This window comes from Orcinus orca, chromosome 10 (assembly GCF_937001465.1).
Source record: "Orcinus orca chromosome 10, mOrcOrc1.1, whole genome shotgun sequence".
Taxonomy (NCBI): Eukaryota; Metazoa; Chordata; class Mammalia; order Artiodactyla; family Delphinidae; genus Orcinus; species Orcinus orca.
In genome coordinates this window covers 56,740,075-56,765,483 of record NC_064568.1, presented here as the reverse complement: position 1 = coordinate 56,765,483, position 25,409 = coordinate 56,740,075, and the positions used below count along the sequence as shown (strand labels likewise).

Genomic DNA, 25,409 nt, shown 5'->3' with positions numbered 1-25,409 from the left:
TATATATGTCCATGCCTCTCTCTCGCTTTGTCACAGCTTACACTTCCCCCTCCCCATATCCTCAAGTCCATTCTCTAGTAGGTCTGTGTCTTTATTCCTGTCTTACCCCTAGGTTCTTCATGATATTTTTTTCTTAAATTCCATATATATGTGTTAGCATACGGTATTTGTCTCTCTCTTTCTGACTTACTTCACTCTGTATGACAGGCTCTAGGTCTATCCACCTCATTACAAGTGGCTCAATTTCATTTTTTTATGGCTGAGTAATATTCCATTGTATATATGTGCCACATCTTCTTTATCCATTCATCTGATGATGGACACTTAGGTTGTTTCCAACTCTGGGTTATTGTAAATAGATCTGCAATGAACATTTTGGTACATGACTCTTTGTGAATTATGGTTTTCTCAGGGTATATGCCGAGTAGTGGGATTGCTGGATCATACGGTAGTTCTATTTGTAGTTTTTTAAGGAACCTCCATACTGTTCTCCACAGTGGCTGTATCAATTGACATTCCCACCAACAGTGCAAGAGGGTTCCCTTTTCTCCACTCTCTCTCCAGCATTTATTATTTGTAGATTTTTTGATGATGGCCATTCTGACTGGTGTGAGATGATATCTCATTGTAGTTTTGATTTGCATTTCTCTAATGATGAGTGATGTTGAGCATTCTTTCATGTGTTTGTTGGCAGTCTGTATATCTTCTTTGGAGAAATGTCTATTTAGGTCTTCTGCCCATTTCTGGATTGGGTTGTTTGTTTTTTCGTTATTAAGCTGCATGAGCTGCTTATAAATTTTGGAGATTAATCCTTTGTCAGTTGCTTCATTTGCAAATATTATCTCCCATTCTGAGGGTTGTCTTTTGGTCTTGTTTATGGTTTCCTTTGCTGTGCAAAAGCTTTGAAGCTTCATTAGGTCCCATTTGTTTATTTTTGTTTTTATTTCCATTTCTCTAGGAGGTGGGTCAAAAAGGACCTTGCTGTGATTTATGTCATAGAGTGTCCTGCTATGTTTTCCTCTAAGAGTTTGATAGTTTCTGGCCTTACATTTAGGTCTTTAATCCATCTTGAGCTAATTTTTGTGTATGGTGTTAGGGAGTGATCTAATCTCATAGTTTTACATGTAGCTGTCCAGTTTTCCCAGCACCACTTACTGAAGAGGCTGTCCTTTCTCCACTGTACATTCCTGCCTCCTTTATCAAAGACAAGGTGACCATATGTGTGTGGGTTTATCTCTGGGTTTTCTATCCTGTTCCATTGATCTATATTTCTGTTTTTGTGCCAGTACCATAATGTCTTGATTACTGTAGCTTTGTAGTGTAGTCTGAAGTCAGGGAGCCTGATTCCTCCAGCTCCACTTTTCTTTCGCAAGATGGCTTTGGCTATTCAGGGTCTTTTGTGTTTCCATACAAATTGTGAATTTTTTTGTTCTAGTTCTGTGAAAAATGCCAGTGGGAGTTTGATAGGGATTGCATTGAATCTGTAGATTGCTTTGGGTAGTAGAGTCATTTTCACAATGTTGATTCTTCCAATCCAAGGACATGGTATATCTCTCCATCTATTTGTATCATCTTTAATTTCCTTCATCAGTGTCTTATAATTTTCTGCATACAGGTCTTTTGTCTCCTTAGGTAGGTTTATTCCTAGATATTTTATTCTTTTTGTTCCAATGGTAAATGGGAGTGTTTTCTTGATTTCACTTTCAGATTTTTCATCATTAGTGTAGAGGAATGCCAGAGATTTCTGTGCATTAATTTTGTATCCTGCTACTTTACCAAATTCATTGATTAGCTCTAGTAGTTTTCTTTTAGCATCTTTAGGGTTCTCTATGTATAGTATCATGTCATCTGCAAATAGTGACAGCTTTACTTATTCTTTTCTGATTTGGATTCCTTTTATTTCCTTTTCTTCTCTGATTGCTGTGGCTAAAACTTCCAAAACTATCTTGAATAAGAGTGGTAAGAGTGGGCAACCTTGTCTTTTTCCTGATCTTAGTGGAAATACTTTCATTTCTTCACCATTGAGGATGATGTTGGCAGTGGGTTTGTAATATATGGCCTTTATTATGTTGAGGAAAGTTCCCTCTATGCCTACTTTATGCAGGGTTTTTATCATAAATGCGTGTTGAATTTTGTCAAAGCTTTCTCTGCATCTATTGAGATGATCATATGGTTTTTCTCCTTCAATTTGTTAATATGGTGTATCACGTTGATTGATTTGCATATATTGAAGAATCCTTGCATTCCTGGAATAAACCCCACTTGATCATGGTGTATGATCCGTTTAATCTGCTGTTGGATTCTGTTTGCTAGTATTTTGTTGAGCATTTTTACATCTATGTTCATCAGTGATATTGGCCTGTAGTTTTCTTTCTTTGTGACATCCTTGTCTGGTTTTGGTATCAGGGTGATGGTGGCCTCATAGAATGAGTTTGGGAGTGTTCCTCCCTCTGCTATATTTTGGAAGAGTTTGAGAAGGATAGGTGTTACTTCTTCTCTAAATGTCTGATAGAATTCGCCTGTGAAGCCATCTGGTCCCGGGCTTTTGTTTGTTGGAAGATTTTTAATCACAGTTTCAATTTCAGTGCTTGTGATTGGCCTATTCATATTTTCTATTTCTTCCTGATTCAGTCTTGGCAGGTTGTGCATTTCTAAGAATTTGTCCATTTCTTCCAGGTTGTCCATTTTATTGGCATAGAGTTGCTTGTAGTAATCTCTCATCATCTTTTGTATTTGTGCAGTGTCAGTTGTTACTTCTCCTTTTTCATTTCTAATTCTATTGATTTGAGTCTTCTCCCTTTTTTTCTTGATGAGACTGGCTAATGGTTTATCAATTGTGTTTATCTTCTCAAAGAACCAGCTTTTAGTTTTATTTATCTTTGCTATCGTTTCCTTCATTTCGTTTTCATTTATTTCTGATCTAATTTTTATGGTTTCTTTCCTTCTGCAAACGTTGGGTTTTTTTTGTTCTTCTTTCTCTAACCGCTTGCAGTGCAAGGTTAGGTTATTTATTCGAGATGCTTCCTGTTTCTTAAGGTAGGATTGTATTGCTGTAAACTTCCCTCTTAGAACTGCTTTTGCTGCATCCCATAGATTTTGGGTCGTCGTGTCTCCATTGCCATTTGTTTCTAGGTAGTTTTTGATTTCCTCTTTGATTTCTTCAGTGATCACTTCGTTATTAAGTAGTGTATTGTTTAGCCTCCATGTGTTTGTATTTTGTACAGATCTTTCCCTGTAATTGATATCTAGTCTCATAGCATTGTGGTCGGAAAAGATACTTGATACAATTTCAATTTTCTTAAATTTACCAAGGGTTGATTTGTGACCCAAGATATGATCTATCCTGGAGAATGTTCTATGAGCACTAGAGAAAAATGTGTATTCCGTTGTTCTTGGATGGAATTTCCTATAAATATCAATTAAGTCCATGTTGTCTAATGTATCATTTAAAGCTTGTGTTTCCTTATTTATTTTCATTTTGGATGATCTCTCCATTGGTGAAAGTGGGGTGTTAAAGTCCCCTACTATGAATGTGTTACTGTCGATTTCCCCTTTTATGGCTGTTAGTATTTGCCTTATGTATTGTGGTGTTCCTATGTTGCGTGCATAAATATTTACAATTGTTATATCTTCATCTTGGTTCGATCCCTTGACCATTATGTAGTGTCCTTCTTTGTCTCTTCTTATAGTCTTTATTTTAAAGTTTATTTTGTCTGATATGAAAACTGCTACTCCAGCTTTCTTTTTGTTTCCATTTGCATGAAATATCTTTTTGCATCCCCTTACTTTCAGTCTGTATGTGTTTCTAGGTCTGAAGTGGGTCTCTTTTAGACAGCATATATATGGGTCTTGTTTTTGTATCCATTCAGCCAATCTGTATCTTTTGGTGGGAGCATTTAGTCCATTTACATTTAAGGTAATTATCAATATGTATGTTCCTATTCCCATTTTCTTAATTGTTTTGGGTTCGTTATTGCAGGTCTTTTCTTTCTGTTGTGTCTTGCCTAGAGAAGTTCCTTTAGCAGTTGTTGTAGAGCTGGTTTGGTGGTGCTGAACTCTCTCAGCTTTTGCTTGTCTGTAAAGCTTTGAAATTCTTCATCAAATCTGAATGAGTTCCTTACTGGGTAGAGTAATCTTGGTTGCAGGTTTTTCTCCTTCATCACTTTAAATATGTCCTTCCAGTCCCTTCTGGCTTGCAGAGTTTCTGCTGAAAGATCAGCTGTTAACCTTATGGGGATTCCCCTGTGTGTTATTTGTTGTTTTTCCCTTGCTGCTTTTAATATGTTTTCTTTGTATTTAATTTTTGACAGTTTGATTAATATGTGTCTTGGCATGTTTCTCCTTCGATTTATCCTGTATGGGACTCTCTGTGCTTCCTGGACTTGAATAACTATTTCCTTTCCCATATTAGGGAAGTTTTCAACTATAATCTCTTGAAATATTTTCTCAGTCCCTTTCTTTTCCTCTTCTTCTTCTGGAACCCCTATAATACGAATGTTGGTGCGTTTAATGTTGTCCCAGAGGTCTCTGAGACTGTCCTCAGTTCTTTTCATTCTTTTTTCTTTATTCTGCTCTGCAGTAGTTATTTCCACTATTTTATCTTCCAGGTCACTTATCCATTCTTCCGAGTCAGTTATTCTGCTATTGATACCATGTAGAGTATTTTTCATTTCATTTATTGTGTTGTTCATCATTGTTTGTTTCATCTTTAGTTCTTCTAGGTCCTTGTTAAATGTTTCTTGCATTTTGTCTATTCTATTTCCAAGATTTTGAATCATCTTTATTATCATTATTCTGAATTCTTTTTCAGGTAGACTGCCTATTTCCTCTTCATTTGTTAGGTCTGGTGGGTTTTTATCTTGATTCTTCATCTGCTGTGTGTTTTTCTGTCTTCTCATTTTGCTTATGTTACTGTGTTTGGGGTCTCCTTTTTGCAGGCTACAGGTTCGTAGTTCCCGTTGTTTTTGGTGTCTCTCCCCAGTGGCTAAGGTTGGTTCAGTGGGTTGTGTAGGCTTCCTGGTGGAGGGGACTAGTGCCTGTGTTCTGGTGGATGAGGCTGGATCTTCTCTTTCTGGTGAGTAGGTCCACCTCCAGTGGTGTGTTTTGGGGTGTCTGTGGACTTATTATGATTTGGGGCAGCCTCTCTGCTAATGGGTGGGGTTGTGTGCCTGTCTTGCTATTTGTTGGGTATAGGGTGTCCAGCACTTTAGCTTGCTGGTCGTTGAGTGAAGCTGGGTGCTGGTGTTGAGATGGAGATCTCTGGGAGATTTTCGCCGTTTGATATTATGTGCAGCTGGGAGGCCTCTTGTGGACCAGTGTCCTGAAGTTGGCTCTCCCACCTCAGAGGAACAGCAGTAACTCCTGGCTGCAGCACCAAGAGCCTTTCATCCACACAGCTCAGAAGAAAAGGGAGAAAAAGTAGAAAGAAAGAATTAGTAGAAGTAGAAAGAAAGAAGGAAAGAAAGAAAGAAAGGAGTGAGGGAGGAGGGAGGGAGAGAAGAAGGAAGGAAGAAAGGAGGGAAGGAAGGAAAAAAGAAATAAAGCATATAAAGTAAAATAAAATAAAGTAAGATAAAATATATAAAGTTATTAAAATAAAGAAAAATTATTTAGAGGAAAAAAACCCAAAAAACAAGAAAACGGATAGATAGAACCCTGGGACAAATGGTGGAAGCAAAGCTATACAGACAAAATGTCACACAGAAGCATACACATATACATTCACAAAAAGAGGAAAAGGGGAAAAAATCATAAATCTTGCTCTCAAAGTCCACCACCTCAATTTGGGATAATTCTTGTCTAAAGGAGGGAAGGAAGGTAAGAAGAAATGGAGATAAAGTAAAATAAAGTTATTAAAATAAAAAATAATTTTTAAGAAAAAATTTTTTAAAAAAAACGGGTGGATAGAACCCTCGGACAAATGGTGGAAGCAAAGCTATACAGACAAAATCTCACACAGAAGTATAGACATACACACTCACAAAACGAGGAAAAGATGGAAAAATAATAAATCTTGCCCTCAAAGTCCACCTCCTTAATTTGGATTGATTCGTTGTCTATTAATGTATTCCACAGATGCAGGGTACATCAAGTTGATTGTGGAGCTTTAATCCGCTGCTGCTGAGGCTGCTGGGAGAGATTTCCCTTTCTCTTCTTTGTTCTCACAGCTCCTGGGGGCTCAGCTTTGGATTTGGCCCCACCTCTGCGTGTAGGTCGCCGGAGGGCATCTGTTCTTTGCTCAGACAGGACGGGGTTAAAGGAGCCGTTGATTCGGGGGCTCTGGCTCACTCAGGCCGGGGGGAGGGAGAGTCATGGAGTGCAGGGCGAGCCTGCAGCAGCAGAGGCCAGTGTGATGTTGCACCAGCCTGAGGTGCGCTGTGCGTTCTCCCGGGGGAGTTGTCCCTGGATCACGGGACCCTGGCAGTGGTGGGCTGCACAGGCTCCCCGGAAGGGGGTGTGGATAGTGACCTGTGCTCGCACACAGGCTTCTTGGTGGCGGCAGCAGCAGCCTTAGCATCTCATGTCTGTCTCTGGGATCTGCACTTTTAGCTGCGGCTCGCACCCGTCTCTGGAGCTCCTTTAAGCAGCGCTCTTAATCCCCTCTCCTCACACACCAGGAAACAAAGAGGGAAGAAAATGTCTCTTGCCTCTTCAGCAGGTCCAGACTTTTCCCTGGACTCCCTCCTGGCTAGCTGTGGCGCACTAACCCCCTGCAGGCTGTGTTCACACCGCCAACCCCAGTCCTCTCCCTGCGCTCCGACTGAAGCCCGAGCCTCAGCTCCCAGCCCCGCCCACCCCATTGGGGGAGCAGACAAGCCTCTTGGGCTGGTGAGTACCAGTCGGCCCTTCCTCTGTGCCAGAATCTCTCCACTTTGCCCTCTGCACCCCTGTTGCTGTGCTCTCCTCTGTGGCTGCTAACCACCCCCCCAACCGCCACCGCAGTCTCTGCCTGCGAAGGGGTTTCCTAGTGTGTGGAAACCTTTCCTCCTTCACAGCTCCCTCCCACTGGTGCAGGTCCCATCCCTATCCTTTTGTCTCTGTTTATTCTTTTTTCTTTTGCCCTACCCAGGTACGTGGGGGATTTCTTGCCTTTTGGGAGGTCTGAGGTCTTCTGCCAGCGTTCAGTAGGTGTTCTGTAGGAGTTGTTCCACGTGTAGATGTATTTCTGGTGTATCTGTGAGGAGGAAGGTGATCTCCACGTCTTACTCTTCTGCCATCTTCCCGGAAGTCCTTCTGCAATTTAAATTGAGATCAGCAACTTAAAATTTAAAAATGTATATCTGTGTGTTTATATATGTGCATATAGCTATATATAAACCTCATGGTAATAACAAAACAAAAATCTATGATAGACATACAAAAAAAAGAGAAAAAAATCCCAACATAACACTAAAGATAGTCCTCAAGCCACAGGTGAAGAGAACAAAAGAAGAAAGAACACAAAAATAACTACAACAACAACCACAAAACAATTGACAAAATGGCAATAAATACATACCTATCAATAATTACTTTAAATGTACATGAACTAAATGCTCTAATCAAAAGACACAGAGTGGCTGAATGGATAAAAAAGCAAGATCCACATATATGCTTCCTACAAGACACTCATTTCAAATCAAAAGGCATACACAGACTTAAAGTGAGGGGATGGAAAAGGTATTCCATGCAAGTGTAAATGAAAAGAAAGCTGGAGTAGCAATAATTAGACAAAATAGCCTTTAAAACAAAGACTGTAAAAAGACTGAAGAATTTTACAGTGATCGAGGGCGAAGAAGAAGATATAACAATTTTAAATATATAAGCACCCAACATAAATACCTAAATACATAGAGCAAATATTAACAAACATAATTAGAGAGATTGACAGTAGCACAATAATAGCAGAGGACTTTAACACTCAACTTACATCAATGGAGAGATCATCCAGACAGAAAATCAATAAGGAAACATTGGTCTTAAATGACACACTAGACCAAATAGACTTAATAGATATACATAAAACACTCCATCGAAAAGCAGAAGAATACACATTCCTTTCAAGTATTCATGGAACATTCTCCAGGATAGATCACATGTTAGGTGACAAAATAAGTCTCAGTAAATTTAAGAAAAATGAAATCATATCAAGTGTATTTTCTGACCATAATGTTATGAGACTAGAATCAACTACAAGAAAAAAACTGCAAAATACACAAACACATGAAGGCTAAACAATATGCTACTAAACAACAAATGGATTACTGAAGAAATCAAAGAGGAAATCAAAAAATACTTGTAGACAAACAAAAATGAAACACAACAGTCCAAAATCTATGGGATGCAGCAAAAGCATTTCAAAGATTGCAATTTATAGCAATACAAGCCTACCTTAGGAAACAAGAAAAAATTGAAAAAAAAAAACCCACCCAAAACCAAAACCTAACAAACAACCCTCCCCCCAAAAAACCAACAAAAAACCCAACTTAACCTTACACCTAACGGAATTTGAAAAAGAAGAATGAAGAAAACCCAAAGTTAGCAGAAGGAAAGAAAACGTAAAGATCAGAGGAGAAATAAATGAAATAGAGATCAAAAAAAAAAAAAAAAAAAAACACCCCACAACAATACAAGAAAAAAAAGATCAGTGAATCTAAGAGCAATTGTCTTGAAAATATAAACAAAATTGATAAACCTTTAGCCAGATTCACTATGAAAAAAATGAGAAAAAGACAGAGGGTTCAAATCAATATAATCAGAAATGAAAAATGAGAGGTTACAAACACCACAGAAATACAAAGAATCATGAGAGAGTTCTATAAATGATTGTATGCCAATAAAATGGACAAACAAGAAGTAATGGACAAATTCCAAGAAATGTAGAACCTCCCAAGACTGAACCTGGAAAAAATAGAAAACATGAACAGAAAAATTACCAGTAATGAAATTAAAATAGTAATAAAAAATCCAACAAACTAAAGTCCAGGACCAGGTCCTTCACAGGTAAACTCTACCAAACATTTAGAAAAGAGTTAGCACCTATCCTTCACAAACTATTCCAAAAAGTTTCAGAGAGAGAAGCACTTTTGAACACATTCTAAAAGGCCAATATCACACTATACCAAAGCCAGACCAAGATATAATAAAAAAGACTACTGACTAATATCACTGATGTACATAAATGCAAAATTCTCAAGAAAATATTAGTAAACCGTATTCAACAATACATTAAAAGGATCATACATCTTCATCAAGTGGGATTTATCTCAGGGATGCAAGAATGGTTCAAATCCACAAATCAATCGCTGTGAAACACCACATTAACAAAGTGAGGAACTCACCAAGAAGGAAAGAGAGAGGACCCAAAGAAAGAAAATAAGAAAATGAAAGAAGAGAAATAACAACCAATACCGTAGAAATACCCAAAAAATAAAAGAGAATACTATGAACAATTATATGTTAACAAATTGGACAACCTAGAAGAAATGGAAAAGTTTCTAGAAACATACAGCCTGCCAAAACTGAATCAAAAGGAAATAGATAATTGAACAGACCAATCACTAGAAGTGAAATAGAATCTGTAATAATAATTAAAAAAAACCCAAACCTCCCTGCAAACAAAAGTCCAGGACCAGATGGCTCCACTGGGGAATTCTATAAACATACAAAGAAGAATATATACTAATCCTTCTCAACCTCTTCCAAAAGACTGAAAAGAAGGGAACACTCCTGCAGTCATTCTATGAAGCCACCATAACCCTGACACTAAAACCAGACAAAGACACTACCAAAAAGAAAATTATAGGCCAATATCTTTGATGGATACAGATGCAAAAGTCCTCAACAAAATATTAGTAAACCAAATCCAACAACATATAAAAATCCTTTTTCATATACCATGATCAAGCTGGATTCATCCCAGGGTCACAAGGATGGTTCCACATATGTAAATCAATCAATGTGATACACCATTATCAACAGAAGAAAAGACAAAAACCACATGATCATTTCAATAGATGCAGAAAAAGCATCTGATAAAATTCAACATCCTTTCATAAAAAATACTCGCACCAAAGTGGGTATAGAGGATAATTCAGAATAATAAAAGCTCTTTATGACAAAAATACAGCCAACATAATACTCAGTGGTGAAAAGTTGAAAGCCTTCTCACTAGATTCAAGGAACGAGACAAGGATACCCACTCTCATGATTTCTATTCAATATAGTTTCAAATTTCTGAGCCACAGCAGTCAGACAAGACAAGGAAATTAAAGGTACCCAAATTGGAAGGGAAGAGGTGAAATTGTCATTATATGCAGATGATATGATGCATATACACATATAGAAAACCCTAAAGACTCCACACAAAAATTACTAGAACTGATCAATGAGTTCAGCAAGGTAGCAGGATACAAGATTAACATACAGAAATTGGTTGCATTTCTTTTCACTAACAATGAAATATCAGAAGAAGAAAGTTAAAAAAAAATCCCCTTTAAAATTGCACCAAACAAACAAAATAGTACTTAGGCATAAACCTGACCAAGGAGGTGAAAGACTTATATCCCAAAAATTATAAAATATTTTTAAAGGAAATTGAAGATGATTAGAAGAAATAGAAAGATATCCCATGATCCTGGAATGAAAGAATTAATATTATTAAAATGGCCATACTATCCAAAGCAATCTACAGGTTTAATACAATCCCTATCAAATTACCCATAACATCTTTCAATGAACAAATAACCCTAAAATTTATGTGGAACCACAAAAAGACCCAGAATTGCCAAAGTAATCCTGAGGAAAAAGGAAGAGAGCTAGAGGCATAACCTCACAGACTTCAGACAATGCTACAAAGCTACAGCAATCAAAACTGCATGGTATTGGCACAAAAAGAGACATATAGATCACTGCAATAGAAGAGAGAGCTCAGAAATAAACCCACACACCTATGGTCAATTAATCTTTGACAAAGGAGGCAAGAAAATACAATGGAGAAAAGACAGTCTCTTCATGAAGTGGTGGTGGGAAAGCTGAATAGCTGCATGCAAATAAATGAACTTAGAACACATCCTCAAACCATACACAAAAATAAACTCAAAATGGCTTAAAGGATTAATTATAAGACATGACACCATAAAACTCCCAGAAGAGAACATAGGCAGAATACTCTTTGACATAAATTGTAGCAATATTTTTTTGGATCTGTCTCCTAAGGCAAAAGAAATAAAAGCAAAAATAAACAAATGAGACCTAATCAAAGGAAACAAAACAATAAGACAACCTACAGACTGGGAAAATATTTGCAAGTGATGCGACTGACAAGGGAATAATCTCCAAAGTATACAAACAGCTCACACAACTCAATATCCAAAAAACAAAAAAAACAATCAAAAAAGGACAGAAGACCTAAATTGACATTTCTCCAAAAACGGCATAGAGATGGACAAAAGGCACATGAGAAGATGTTCAATATTGCTAATTATTAGAGAAATGCAAATCAAAACTACAATGAGATATCACTTCACACCAGTCTGAATGGTCATCATCAAAAAGTCTATAAATAATAAGTGCTGGAGAAGGTGTGGAGAAAAGGGAATTCTCCTACACTGTTGGTAGGAATGTAAATTTGTGCAGCTACTATAGAGAATAGTATGGATGTTCCTCAAAATACTAAAAATAGAGTTGCCATATGATCCAGCAATCCCACTCCTGGGCATATATCCAAAGAAAACTCTAATTTGAAAAGATACATGCACCCCAATGTTCATAGCAGCACTATTTACAATAGCCAAGACATGGAAGCAACCTAAATGTCCATCACTAGATGAATGGATAAAGAAGATATGGTATATATGTATACCATGAAATATTACCCAGACATAAAAAAGAATAAAATAATGTAATTTGCAGCAACGTGAATGAGCCTATAGATTATCATACTAAGTGAAGTCAGAGAAAGACAAATATCACATGATATCACTTATATGTGGAATCTAAAAAAAAGACACAAATGAACTTATTTACAAAACAGAAACTGACTCACAGACACAGAAAACAAACTTATGGTTACCAAAGGGGAAAGGAGGAGTGATAAGTTAGGAGTTTGGGATTAACAAATACACACTATTATATATAAGGTAGAAAAACAACCAGGACCTACTCTATGGAACAGGGAACTATATTCAATATCTTGTAATAACCTATAATGGAATAGAATCTGATAAAGAATAACATATATATACAAAAACTGAATCACCCTGCTGTACACCAGAAACTATCACAACACTGTAAATCAACTCTACTTAAAAAAAAAGAAATTGAAGAATAAAAATCATATGATCATCTTAATAGATGCAGAAAAAGGTTTTGACAAAATTCAACATCCACTTACAATTAAAAACTCTCCACAAACTGGGTATAGAAGGAACATACCTCATCATAATAAAGCCCATATATGATAAACCCACAGCTAACAGCCTACTAAAAAGTGAAGAGCTAAAAGCATTTCCTCTAAGATCAGGAACAAGACAAGGATGCCCATTCTTGCCACTTTTTTTCAACATAATATTGGAAGTCCTAGCCGTAGCAATCAGACAAGAAAAAGAAGCAAATGGAATCCAAATTGAAAAGAAAGAAGTAAAATTGTCACTATTTGCAGATGACGTGGTACTAAACATAGAAAATCTTAAAGGCAGCACCAAAAACTACTATAACTCATCAATGAATTCAGTAATGTTTCAGGATACAAAATTAATATACAGAAATCTGTTACATTTCTACACATTAAGAACAAACTATCAGAAAGAGAAGTTAGGAAAACAATCCCATTTACCATCCATCAAAAAAAAAACCTAATTAAGGAGGTTAAAACTCCTTAATTGGAGTTGGAAAACTGGACAACTTTAAGACATTAAAGCATTGGAAAACACTAAGACACTGAAGAAAAAAACTGAAGAGGACAAAAAAGATGACAAGTGATACTGTGTCCATGGATTGGAAGAATTAACATTGTAAAAATGATCATACTACCTAAGGCAATGTACAGATTCAATGCAATCCCTATCAAAATATCAGTGCTATTTTTCATAGAAGTAGAAAAAAAATTCTAAAGTGTGTATGGAAACACAAAAGATCTTAAATAGCCAAAGCAATCTTGAGAAAAGCCTCAGAGCTGGAGGTATCATGCTCCCTTCAGACTATATTACAAAGCTACAGTCATCAATACAGTATGGTACTGGCACAAAAACGGATACATAGATCAATGGGTTAGAATAGACAGCCTGGAATAAACCCATGCACTTCTGGTCTATTAATCTATGACAAAGAAGGCAAGAATATACAATGGGGAAAAGACAGTCTCTTCAATAAGTGGTGCTAGGAATACTGGACAGCTACATGTAAAATAATGAAATTAAAACATTTTCTCACAGCATATAGGAAAATAACTTCAAAATGGATTAAAGACCTAAATGTAAGACTGGAATCAATAAAACTCCTAAAAGAAAACATAAGCAGAATACTATAAAGAAGATGTGGTACATATATATGCAGTAGAATACCACTCAGCCATAAAAAAAGAATGAAATTTTGCTGTTTGCAACCAAATGGATGGACCTGGAGGGTATTATGCTTAGTGAAATAAGTCAGACAGAGAAAAACAAATACTGTATGATATCAGTTGTATGTGGAATCTCAAAAAAATAAAACAAACAAATGAATATAATAAAACAAATAGACTCACATATATAGAGAACAAACTAGTGGTTTCCAGTGGGGAGACGGAAGGAGGAGGGGCAAGATAAGGGTAGGGAATTAGGAGACACAAACTACTAGGTATAAAATAAATAAGATACAAGGATGCTATGTACAGCACTAGGAATATAGTTACTATTTTATAAAAACTTTGAATGGAGTATAAATGGAAAAATTATGAACCACTATGTTATATACCTGAAAGTAATATAATATTGTAAATCAACTATACCTCAATTAAAAAAACATGAAAAGTGAAATAAAAGGTATGACTGTAATAAAAACATAAAAAATGAAATAAAAATTTAAAAAACCCACCAAAATTATATTGATTGAATCTTTAACTTCCGGATTCCAAGCATGGCAAGATAAACAACCAAATAGTATTGCTTTCCTTCTAAAAAAAAGAAAAGGTTGCTGGAAATGCTGTTATTCCAGAAATCAAAACTGGCTCTTCTTGGAGACTAATTCTTTTTTTTAAAATTAATTAATTAATTTATTTATTTTTGGCCGTGTTGGGTCTTCGTTTCTGTGTGAGGGTTTTCTCTAGTTGCAGCGAGCAGGGGCCACTCTTCATCGCAGTGTGCGGGGGAGACTAATTCTTATATAATTTTCCCAGCTGAGGCAGATCCTGGCAAGGAATTTAGTGACCAGGTATCCTGATCAAGGATGGGCTTTGTAACCCTATTGTGCTGGGCCCATCCTCAGGAGGGTTAAAAAAGAACATTTATGTGTTGAAGCGCCCCTTACTAAATCCCTGCTTTCAGGGAAACCAGAGCGTGAGTAAAGGATAAGTCATGGGTCATGATACAACAAAGGCAGAGAGAAAATAAAACAAGGGCGTCACAGGCACCATCACATGCACTTGCGGAAGTCTGTGGCTTTGGCATCCCTTTTTCAAGTATACTCAGAAATAAACTTAAATATCAAAATAATTTAAAGGTTAATGTCATGAAAAATAAAAGTACATATTCTGATTTGTACCATGGCAAAATTATTACCACCAAAAACAGTAATGAAATCAATTACACAGACTAATAAGAAAAAAATTTTAAGGTAAATATTATTTCCTTCTTTAAACTGACACAATATTTTCATCTATATTTCCAAGATTGCTGAATAAATTGAATATAAGCGGTCACTGCTACTTATACAAAGATCATATTACAAACTTAAAGAATTTCTAAGATATCTTTTTGATACCTCTGGTTTTGTAATTTACAACAAATTATGGGTTAGTTCTTTGGAACGTCAATTATATTGACTTAATTTTCTATAAGATCAAAATGGGTGCAAATATGTATCTCTATAGTAGTAAATATCACATGTAGCAATTAATATTTTTCTAACTTAAGATGAATTTTCCTCAACACAAGCAAGAACAGCCTCAGAGAGTCCATCAGAATGCATCCTGAAGAGACTGAAAGATTTCCACTTACTTGAGAGAGAAGAACCGGCTCGTGCTGACACATGACTGTGTTCCGGTTGGCTTCCATAAAATACCTCTGTGTGTGTCTCCGTTCCCGTTCCAGCTTCTTCTCCAAGGTCAGCTGGGATGCGGATAAATTATCTACATACTTCATCATGACATCTGATATCATGGAGCTGACTTCTACAATATCTGGGCGGGTTTCTGCATCAGGAGTGAGGCATCTAAGGGAAGATAACCTAATTACAGCCCTCTAGTCAAAATCGGGACCAGGCCACGGGGTGTGAAGGGCCAAGTTTAAATTCTGCTGTGTGTCCCCCATGATGTTTGCACCCAAGAGAACCCGGGCAAGGTGGACATCAAGCATAGCTTTGCATCGAAGACCTCTCAAAAGGCATTTGGAAAGTTTGGGGAGGAGAGGGAGCAGCACTGTTCTCTTTGCAGCTAGGCTGGTGGGCAAGGGTTACAGGCTGCACAGGAAGCTGCTCCCAGTCTCAGGATGGGCAGGTGGGGTCTGCATCTTCTTGTGTAAGTGGTTATTTTCTAAAACCACTCCAACTCATTGGCCAGTTAAACAAAGAATGATCCCAATAATATAGGCCCTGATGATCACACCTGATGCACCAAAAGGAAGGCAGGATTCTTGGGGGGTGGGCAGATAACAACATTTTGGCCTTTTCCAGCTGTATAGGGGCAATGTCAACAACTTTGATTAGTGAGAGTCTTATAAAGCATGATGTCATAAAAATAAAATTCAACCCAGTTACTTAGAGGTTTAAGGTGTGCTTCATAATTTTTAACAGTAGATAATTTGACAAATCACATGCTAAAAATTTTCTCGGGGCTTCCCTGGTGGCGCAGTGGTTGAGAGTCCACCTGCCGATGCAGGGGACATGGGTTCGTGCCCCGGTCCGGGAAGATCTCACATGCCGCGGAGCGGCTAGGCCCGTGAGCCATGGCCGCTGAGCCTGTGCTCCGCTACGGGAGAGGCCACAACAGTGAGGCCTGCGTACCGCAAAAAAAAAAAAAAATTCTCGAATTTTGGCAGTAGGAAATATCAATCAGCCTGCTAAAGGGAGCATTGTTTCTGTCACAGCTAAACACTAAGAGAAGGCTATTCTAGATGCTTGTGTAACCAATTATCAAGATCACTGGTTAGCATAATTTAAAACATTCTGGTCCTCACTACAATATTTGTCTATCTTTTTAATTCAAAAGCTCTAATTTCAATGAAGTTATGTGTACTTCTCAATAAAATTTAACTTATTTGGACTTTGACTAAAATATCTAATTTTCACATCTTGTATTTGATTTAGCAACCCAAAGTTAATACAACTTTCAACTATACTAATGTCTCCAGGCAAGACTCAAGAATTATTACTCACAATTACTATTAATAACAGAAGTGAAAATAACACTCTAACTTGTTATTTTTCTAATTATTTGTCCTTGAGTTTTCTTTGCATTTATTTATTTATTTTATTTTTCTTTTATTCTAAATTGTAGATGATTTACAATGTTAGAGTAGTTTCAGGTATACAACATAGTGATTGAATATTTTTATAGATTGTATTCCATTTAAAGTTATTATAAAATATTGGCTATAGTCCCTGTGCTGTACAATATATCCTTATATCTATTTCATATCTAGTAGTGTACCTCTTAATCCCCTTCCCTTATCTTGCCTCTCCCCCAACCCCTCTACCCACTGGTTTGTTCACTGTATCTATGAGTCTGTCCTATTTTGTTATATTCATTCGTTTGTTTTACTTTTTAGATTAATATATGTGATAAGATACAGTATTTTTCTTTCTCTGTCTGACTTAGTTCAATTAGCATGATACCCTCTAAGTCCATCCATGTAGTTGCAAATGGAAAAATTTCGTTCTTTTATATGGCTGAGATAATTCCTATGTATTTTATTCTTTGTGAAGCAACCATAAATGGCATTATTTTCTTACATTCTCTTTCTGAGAATTCATTATTATATGTTGTTTAAAAATCAACAGATTTCCATATAATAATGTTGTATCCTGATTTACTGAATCACTTAGTAGTTCTAATGGTTTTTTGGTGGAGAACCTAGGGTTTTATATATATAGTATCATGTCATCTGCAAATAGTGACAATTTTACTTTTTCCCTTCCAATTTGGATGCCTTTTATTTCTTTTTCTTGTCTGACTGCTGTGCCTAGGAATTCCAGTACTATGTTACCTAGAAATGGTAGAAATGGTGAGAGTGGGCATCCTTGTACCTGATTTTAGAGACAATCTAATGATAACCCTGCTGGTATCCTAGGTGGTAGGGCTAGGGTTTTTGTTTTGCTTTTTCTTTTCAGTACGTTAAATATATCATACCACTCCCTGTGGCCTGCAATGTTTCTGCAGAAAAATCAGCTGAAAGCCTTATGGAATTTCCCTGTAACTGACTGTTTTTCTCTTGCTGCCTTTATTTTATTTTTTTTCTTTTTATTCTTTTTTTCTTTATTGGAGTATAATTGCCTTACAATGGTGTGTTAGTTTCTGCTTTATAACAAAGTGAATCAGCTTTACATATATATATATACTTATATCCCCATATCTCCTCCCTCTTGCATCTCCTTCCCACCACCCTCCATAACCCACCCCTCTAGGTGGTCACAAAGAACAGAGCTGAAATCCCTGTGCCATATGGCTGCTTCCCAGTAGCTATCTATTTTACATTTGGTAGGGTATCTATGTCCATGTCACTCTCTCACTTCATCCCAGCTTACACTTCCCCTTCCCTGTGTCCTCAAGTCCATTCTTTACATCTGTGTCTTTATTCCTGTCCTGTGCCTAGGTTCTTCAAAACCATTTTTCTTTTAGATTCCATACATATGTGTTAGTATATGGTATTTGTTCTTCTCTTTCTAACTTACTCCACTCTGTAGGACATACTCTAGGTCCATCCACTTCATTAAAAATAACTCAATTTCGTTTCTTTTTATGGCTGAGTAATATTCCATTGTATATATGTACCACATCTTCTTTATCCATTCATCTGTTGATGGACACTTAGGTTGCTTCCATGTCCTGGCTATTGTAAATAGAGCTGCAATGAACATTGTGGCACACGACACTTTTTGAACTATGGTTTTTTCAGGGTATGTGCCCAGTAGCGGGATTGCTGGGTCATATGGTAGTTCTATTTTCAGTTTTTTAAGGAACCTCCATACTGTTCTCCATACTGGCTGTATCAATTTACATTCCCACCAACAGTGCAAGAGGGTTCCCTTTTCTCCACACCCTCTCCAGCATTTATTATTTGTAGATTTTTTGATTATGGCCATTCAGACTGGTGTGAGGTGACACATCATTGTAGTTTTGATTTGCATTTCTCTAATGATTAGTGATGTTGAGCATTATTTCATGTGTTTGTTGGCAATCTGTATATCTTCTTTGGAGAAATGTCTATTTAGGACTTCTGCCCATGTTTGGATTGGGTTGTTTGTTTTTTGATATTGAACTGCATGAGCTGCTTGTATATTTTGGAGATTAAACCCTGTCAGTTGCTTCATTTGCAAATATTTTCTCCCATTCTGAGGGTTGTCGTTTTGTCTTGTTTATTGTTTCCTTTGCTGTGCAAAAGCTTTTAAGTTTCATTAGGTCCCATTTGTTTATTTTTGTTTTTATTTCCATTTCTCTAGGAGGTGGGTCAAAGAAGATCTTGCTGTGATTTACGTCATAGACTGGTCTGCCTATGCTTTCCTCTACGAGTTTTAAAGTGTCTGGCCTGACATTAAGGTTTTTAATCCATTTTGAGTTTATTTTTCTGTATGGTGTTAGGAAGTGTTCTAATTTCATTCTTTTACATGTAGCTGTCCAGTTTTCCCAGCACCACTTATTGAAGAGGCTGTCTTTTCTCCATTGTATACTCTTGCCTCCTTTATCAAAGATAAGGTGAACATATTGTGGGGGTTTATCTCTGGGCTTTCTATCCTGTTCCATTGATCTATATTTCTGTTTTTTTTGTCAGTACCATAATGTCTTGATTACTGTAGCTTTATAGTATAGTCTGAAGTCCGGGAGCCTGATTCCTCCAGCTCCATCTTTCTTTCTCAAGACTGCTTTGGCTATTCGGGGTCTTTTGTATTTCCATAGAAATTGTGAAATTTTTTGTTCTAGTTCTGTGAAAAATGCCGTTGGTAATTTGATAGGGACTGCATTGAATCCATAGATTGCTTTGGGTAGTATAGTCATTTTCACAATATTGATTCTTCCAATCCAAGAACATGGTATATCTCTCCATCTATTTGTATCATCTTTAACATCTTCCATCAGTGTCTTATAGTTTTCTGCATACAGGACTTTTGTCTCTGAAGGTAGGTTTATCCCTAGGTATTTTATTATTTTTGTTGCAGTGGTAAATGGGAGTGCTTCCTTAACTTCTCTTTCAGATTTTTCATCATTAGTGAATAGAAATGCAAAAGATTTCTGTGCATTAATTTTGTATCCTGCTACTTTACCAAATTCATTGATTAGCTCTAGTAGTTTTCTGGTAGCATCTTTAGGATTCTCTATATATAGTATCATGTCATCTGCAAACAGTGACAGCTTTACTTCTTTTTGATTTGGATTCCTTTTATTTCTTTTTCTTCTCTGATTGCTGTGGCTAAAACGTCCAAAATTATGTTGAATAATAGTGGTGAGAGTGGACAACCTTGTCTTCTTCCTGATCTTAGAGGAAATGGTTTCAGTTATTCACCATTGAGAAAGATGTTGTCTGTGGGTTTGTCATATATGGCCTTTATTATGTTGAGGTAAGTTCCCTCTATGCCTGCTCTCTGGAGGGTTTTTATCATAAATGGGTGTTGAATTTTGTCAAGAGCTTTACTGCATCTATTGAGATGATAATATGGTTTTTATCCTTCAATTTATTAATATGGCTTACCACATTGATTGATTTGCATATATTGAAGAATCCTTGCATTCCTGGGATAAACTCCACTTGATCATGGTGTATGCTCCTGTTAATGTGCAGTTGGATACTGTTTTCTAGTATTTTGTTGAGGATTTCTGCATCTACGTTCATCAGTGATACTGGCCTGTAGTTTTCTTTCTTTGTGACATCTTTGTCTGGTTTTGGTATCAGGATGATGGTGGCCTCGTAGAATGAGTTTGGGAGTGTTCCTCCCTCTGCTATATTTTGGAAGAGTTTGAGAAGGATAGGTATTAGCTCTTCTCTAAATGTTTGATAGAATTCGCCTGTGAAGCCATCTGGTCCCGGGCTTTTGTTTGTTGTAAGATTTTTAATCACAGTTTCAATTTCAGTGCTTGTGATTGGTCTGTTCATATTTTCTATTTCTTCCTGATTCAGTCTTGGCAGGTTGTGCACTTCTAAGAATTTGTCCATTTCTTCCAGGTTGTCCATTTTATTGGCATAGAGTTGCTTGTAGTAATCTCTTATCATCTTTTGTATTTGTGCAGTGTCAGTTGTTACTTCTCCTTTTTCATTTCTAATTCTATTGATTTGAGTTTTCTCTGGTTTTTTCTTGATGAGACTGGCTAATGGTTTATCAATTTTGTTTATCTTCTCAAAGAACCAGCTTTTAGTTTTATTGATCTTTGCTATCATTTCCTTCATTTATTTTTCATTTATTTCTGATCTGATGTCTATTTCTTTCCTTCTGCTAACTTTAGGGTTTTTCTGTTCTTCTTGTTGCTTTAGGTGTAAGGTTTGGTTGTTTACTTGAGAGTTTTCTTGTTTCTGGAGTAGGATCATATTGCTATAAACTTCCCTCTTAGAACTGCTTTTGCTGCATACGATAGGTTTTGGGTCATCAGGTTTTCATTGTCATTTGTTTCTAGGTATCTCTCAATTTCCTCTTTGATTTCTTCAGTAATTTATTGGTTATTTAGTAGTGTATGGTTTAGCCTCCATCTGTTTGTATTTTATAGATTTTTTTCCTGTAATTTGTATCTAGTCTCATAGCGTTGTGGTTGGAATAGATACTTGACACAATTTCAATTTTCTTAAATTTACAAAGGCTTGATCTGTGACCCAAGATATGATCTATCCTGGAGAACATTCCTTGAGCACTTGAGAAGAAAGTGTATTGTGTTATTTTTGGATGGAATGTCCTATAAACATCAATTAAGGGCATCTTGTGTAATGTATCATTTAAAGCTTGTGTTTTCTTATTTATTTTCATTTTGGATGATCTGTCCATTGGTGAAAATGGGGTGTTAAAGTCCCCTACTATGATTGTGTTTCTGTCGGTTTCCCGTTTTATGATTGTTAGCATTTGCCTTATGTATTGAGGTGCTCCGATGTGGGGGCACATATATTTATAATTGCTATATGTTCTCTTGGATTGATCCCTATGTAGTATCCTTCTTTGTCTCTTCTAATAGTCTTTATTTTAAAATCTATTTTGTCTGATATGAGAATTGCCACTCCAGCTTTCTTTTTTTTTTTTTTTGAACTAATTCACTATTAGAATATAGTGATTTATTTATTTATTTATTTTTTTGTGGTACGTGGGCCTGTCATTGTTGTGGCCTCTCCCGTTGCGGAGCACAGGCTCCGGACGCACAGGCTCAGCAGCCATGGGTCACAGACCCAGCTGCTCCACGGCATGTGGGATCCTCCCGGACCAGGGCACGAACCCGTGTCCCCTGCATCGGCAGGCGGATTCCCAACCACTGCGCCACCAGGGAAGCCCTCCAGCTTTCTTTTGATTTCCATTTGCATGGAATATCTTTTTCCATCCCCTCACTTTCAGTCTGTATGTGTCCCTAAGTCTGAAGTGGGTCTCTTGTAGACAGCATGTATACAGGTCTTCTTTTTGTATGCATTCAGCCAGTCTATGTCTTTTGGTTGGAGCATTTAATACATTTACATTTATGTAGTTTTCGATATGTATGTCCCTATTACCATTTTCTTAATTGCTTTGTGTTTGTTATTGTAGGCCTCTTCCTTCTCTTGTGTTTCCCGCCTAGAGAAGTTCCCTTAGCATTTGTAAAGCTAAAGTTGTAAAGCTGGTTTCGTGGTGCTGAATTCTGTCAGCTTTTGTTTGTTTGTAAAGGTGTTAATTTCTCCATTAAATCTGCATGAGATGCTTGCTGGGTAGAGTAATCTTTGTTGTAGGTTTTTCCCTTTCTTCACTTTAAATATGTCTTGCCAGTCCCTTCTGGCTTGCAGAGTTTCTGCTGAAAGATCAGCTGTTAACCTTATGGGGATCCCCTTGTATGTTATTTGTTGTTTTTCACTTGTTGCTTTTAATATTTATTCTTTGTATTTAATTCTTGATAGTTTGATTAATAAGTGTCTTGGCATGTTTCTCCTTGGATTTACCCTGTATGGGATTCCCTGCACTTCTTGGACTTGACATTTCCTTTCCCATATTAGGGAAGTGTTCAACTATAATCTCTTCAAATATTTTCTCAGTCCCTTTCTTTTTCTCTTCTTCTTCTGGGACCCCTATAATTTGAATGTTGGTACATTTAATGTTGTCCCAGAGGTCTCTAAGACTATCCTCAAATCTTTTCATTCTTTTTTCTTTATTCTGCTCTGCAGTACTTATTTCCACTATTTTATCTTGCACGTCACTTATTCGTTCTTCTGCCTCAGTTATTCTGCTACTCATTCCTTCTAAAAAAATTTAATTTATTTATTGTGTTCTTCATCATTGTTTGTTTGCTCTTTAGTTCTTCTAGGTCATTGTTAAATGTTTCCTGTATTTTCTCCATTGTACTTCCAAGATTTTAGATCATCTTTACCATCATTACCCTGAATTCTTTTTCAAGTAGACTGCCTATTTCCTCTTCATTTGTTTGGTCTGGTGGGTTTTTACCTTGCTCCTTCATCTGCTGTGTGTTTCTCTGTCTTCTCATTTTGCTTTTCTTACTGTGTTTGGGATCTCCTTTTCACAGGCTGTACGTTTGTAGTTCCTGTTGTTTTTGGTGTCTGCCCCCAGTGGCTAAGTTTGGTTCAGTGGGTTGTATAGGCTTCCTGTTTAAGGGGACTGGTGCCTGTATTCTGGTGCATGAGGCTGGATCTTGTCTTTCTGGTGGGCAGGACCACGTCCAGTGGTGTGTTTTGGGGTTCCTGTGACTTTATTATGATTTTAGGCAGCCTCTCTGCTAATGGGTGGGGATGTGTTCCCTTCTTGCTAGTTGTTTGGCATAGGGTGTCCAGCACTGTAGCTTGTGGATTCTTGAGTGAAGCTGGGTCTTAGCATTTACATGGAGATCTTTGGGAGAGCTTTCACTGTTTGATATTATGTGGAGCTGGGAAGCCTCGGGTGGACCAATGTCCTGAACTCAGCTCTCCCACCTCAGAGGCACAGGCCTGACACCCGGCCAGAGCAATAAGATCCTGTCAGCCACACGGCTCAAAGAAATGGGAGAAAAAAGAAAGAAAGAAAGAAAAATAAATAAAATACAGTTATTAAAATAAAAAATTAAAAAAATATTAATAATGAAAAAAATAAAAAGTAATAAAAAAAGAAAAGAAAGAAAGAGGAGAGCAACCAAAGCAAAAAACAAATCCACCAATGATAACAAGCATGAAAAACTATACTAAAAAAGAAAAAAAAAACGAACTGACAGAACCCTAGGACAAATGGTAAAAGCAAAGCTATACAGACAAAATCACACAAAGAAGCATACACATACACACTCACAAAAAGAGAAAAAGGAAAAAATATCTATATATATATAAATTTAAAAAAAAGAAAACATAAAGGAAGAGAGCCACTAAGTCAATAAACAAATCTACCTATGATAATAAACTCTAAATACTAAACTAAGATAAACATAAAACCAGAAAGAAATTATATACAGAAAGCAAACCCCAAGTCTACAATTGCTCTTAAAGTCCACCACCTCAAATTTGGGATTATTTCTTGTCTATTCACGTATTCCAGTGATGCAGAGTATATCAAGTTGGCTGTGGAGATTTATTCCACTGCTCCTGAGGCTGCTGGGAGAAATTTCCCTTTCTCTTCTTTGTTCACACAGCTCTTGGGTTTCGGCTTTGGATTTGACCCTGCCTCTGCATATAAGTTGCCTGAGCGTGTCTGTTCCCACCACACAGAACGGGTTTAAAGTAGCAGCTGATTATGGGGCTCTGGCTCACTCAGGCCAGGGGGTAGGGATGGGTACGAAATGGAGGGCGAACCTGTGGCAGCAGAGGCCAGCATGATGTTGCAACAGCCTGAGGCACACCATGCGTTCTCCTGGGGAAGTTGTCCCTGGATCACAGGACCCTGGCAGTGGCAGGCTGCACAGTTTCCTGGGAGGGGAGGTGTGGATAGTGACCTGTGCTTGCACACAGGCTTCTTGTGCAGAGAAGGTGCAAGCTAGGGATTCTTGTCCAGAGCCAGGTGCAAGCTAGGGCTTCTCCTCTGCTCAGTCAGTGGCCATCACCACCCTGTCAAGGGTGCGGTCAGAACCACAGGGGCTGGAGCAGGAGCCCTGAAGAATTTGGGTTTCTTCCAGGTGTGATGGCAGTCTCAGCCTTGGTTTGGGGTATAGATTCAGGGCCTGAGGGCTTAAGGCTGTACTTCTTTTCTGATTTCACTTTATCCCTGATGTGCTTGCTTGGCTAGAGGCTGGGTTGTGGCTGGAGGGGTTGGTATCACACTACTGAGCTGAGTTTGCTCCCTCCCAAGAGTGCACAGGGACACATGTGCTGGCAATGGCTGCCTATGCCCTGGTCAGAGGCAGGGCTGGGATCCAAGCCAGCTCTGTTCCCTCCAAGTGTGCACACTCTTGTAGTTAGTGGCACACTCTGCCTTAGTGGAGAGCAGTGTTGGAGCAAGAGGGGCTACAGCAGGAGCCAGGTGAGGGGTGGGCGGGGGGTGTAATGCAGTAGCCCTGGCTAGCTGGTCAGAGCCCCTGGCAGTTTTCAATGTGCTGCCTCCACACTTTGACTGGGAGCAAGCAAGTCTGTGTGCTCTTCAACAGCAGAGGCCCAGTTTCTTACAGCCCTTTGGTAAGCCCCATTGGGTTTCAAACCAGCTAAGGGGCTTGTCTTCCCAGTGTTGTATCCCAGGGCTGGGCTGTCCAATGTGTGGCTGGAATCCCTCACTCCCCAGGGAGGATCCCTGAGCCTGTGATGTCCCCTCCTCTCCTGTGTCCCTGCTAAGGGTGAAGGTCCCGACCACATCATTCTCCCTTCCTACCGGACTCCGTGTGGATCTTTCTTTACAGCCTTGGTTGCAGAAGAGCTGTTCTGCTTGTCCCCAGGTTGATTTCAACAAGAGCTGTTGTTTGGATG

At 37.8% G+C, this 25,409-nt stretch overlaps 1 protein-coding gene across 1 annotated transcript in view; it reads right to left on the bottom strand.

Moving 5' to 3' along the window:
• The window catches only part of NEK10 (NIMA related kinase 10), a 321,275-nt gene that overhangs the window by 128,707 nt on the left and 167,159 nt on the right, over positions 1-25,409 (bottom strand). Inside the window, exon 27 of the mRNA XM_012536668.3 lies at positions 15,174-15,387. Within this exon, the coding sequence (XP_012392122.2) occupies positions 15,174-15,387 (214 nt within the window). The remainder of the gene's footprint in view (positions 1-15,173; positions 15,388-25,409) is intronic.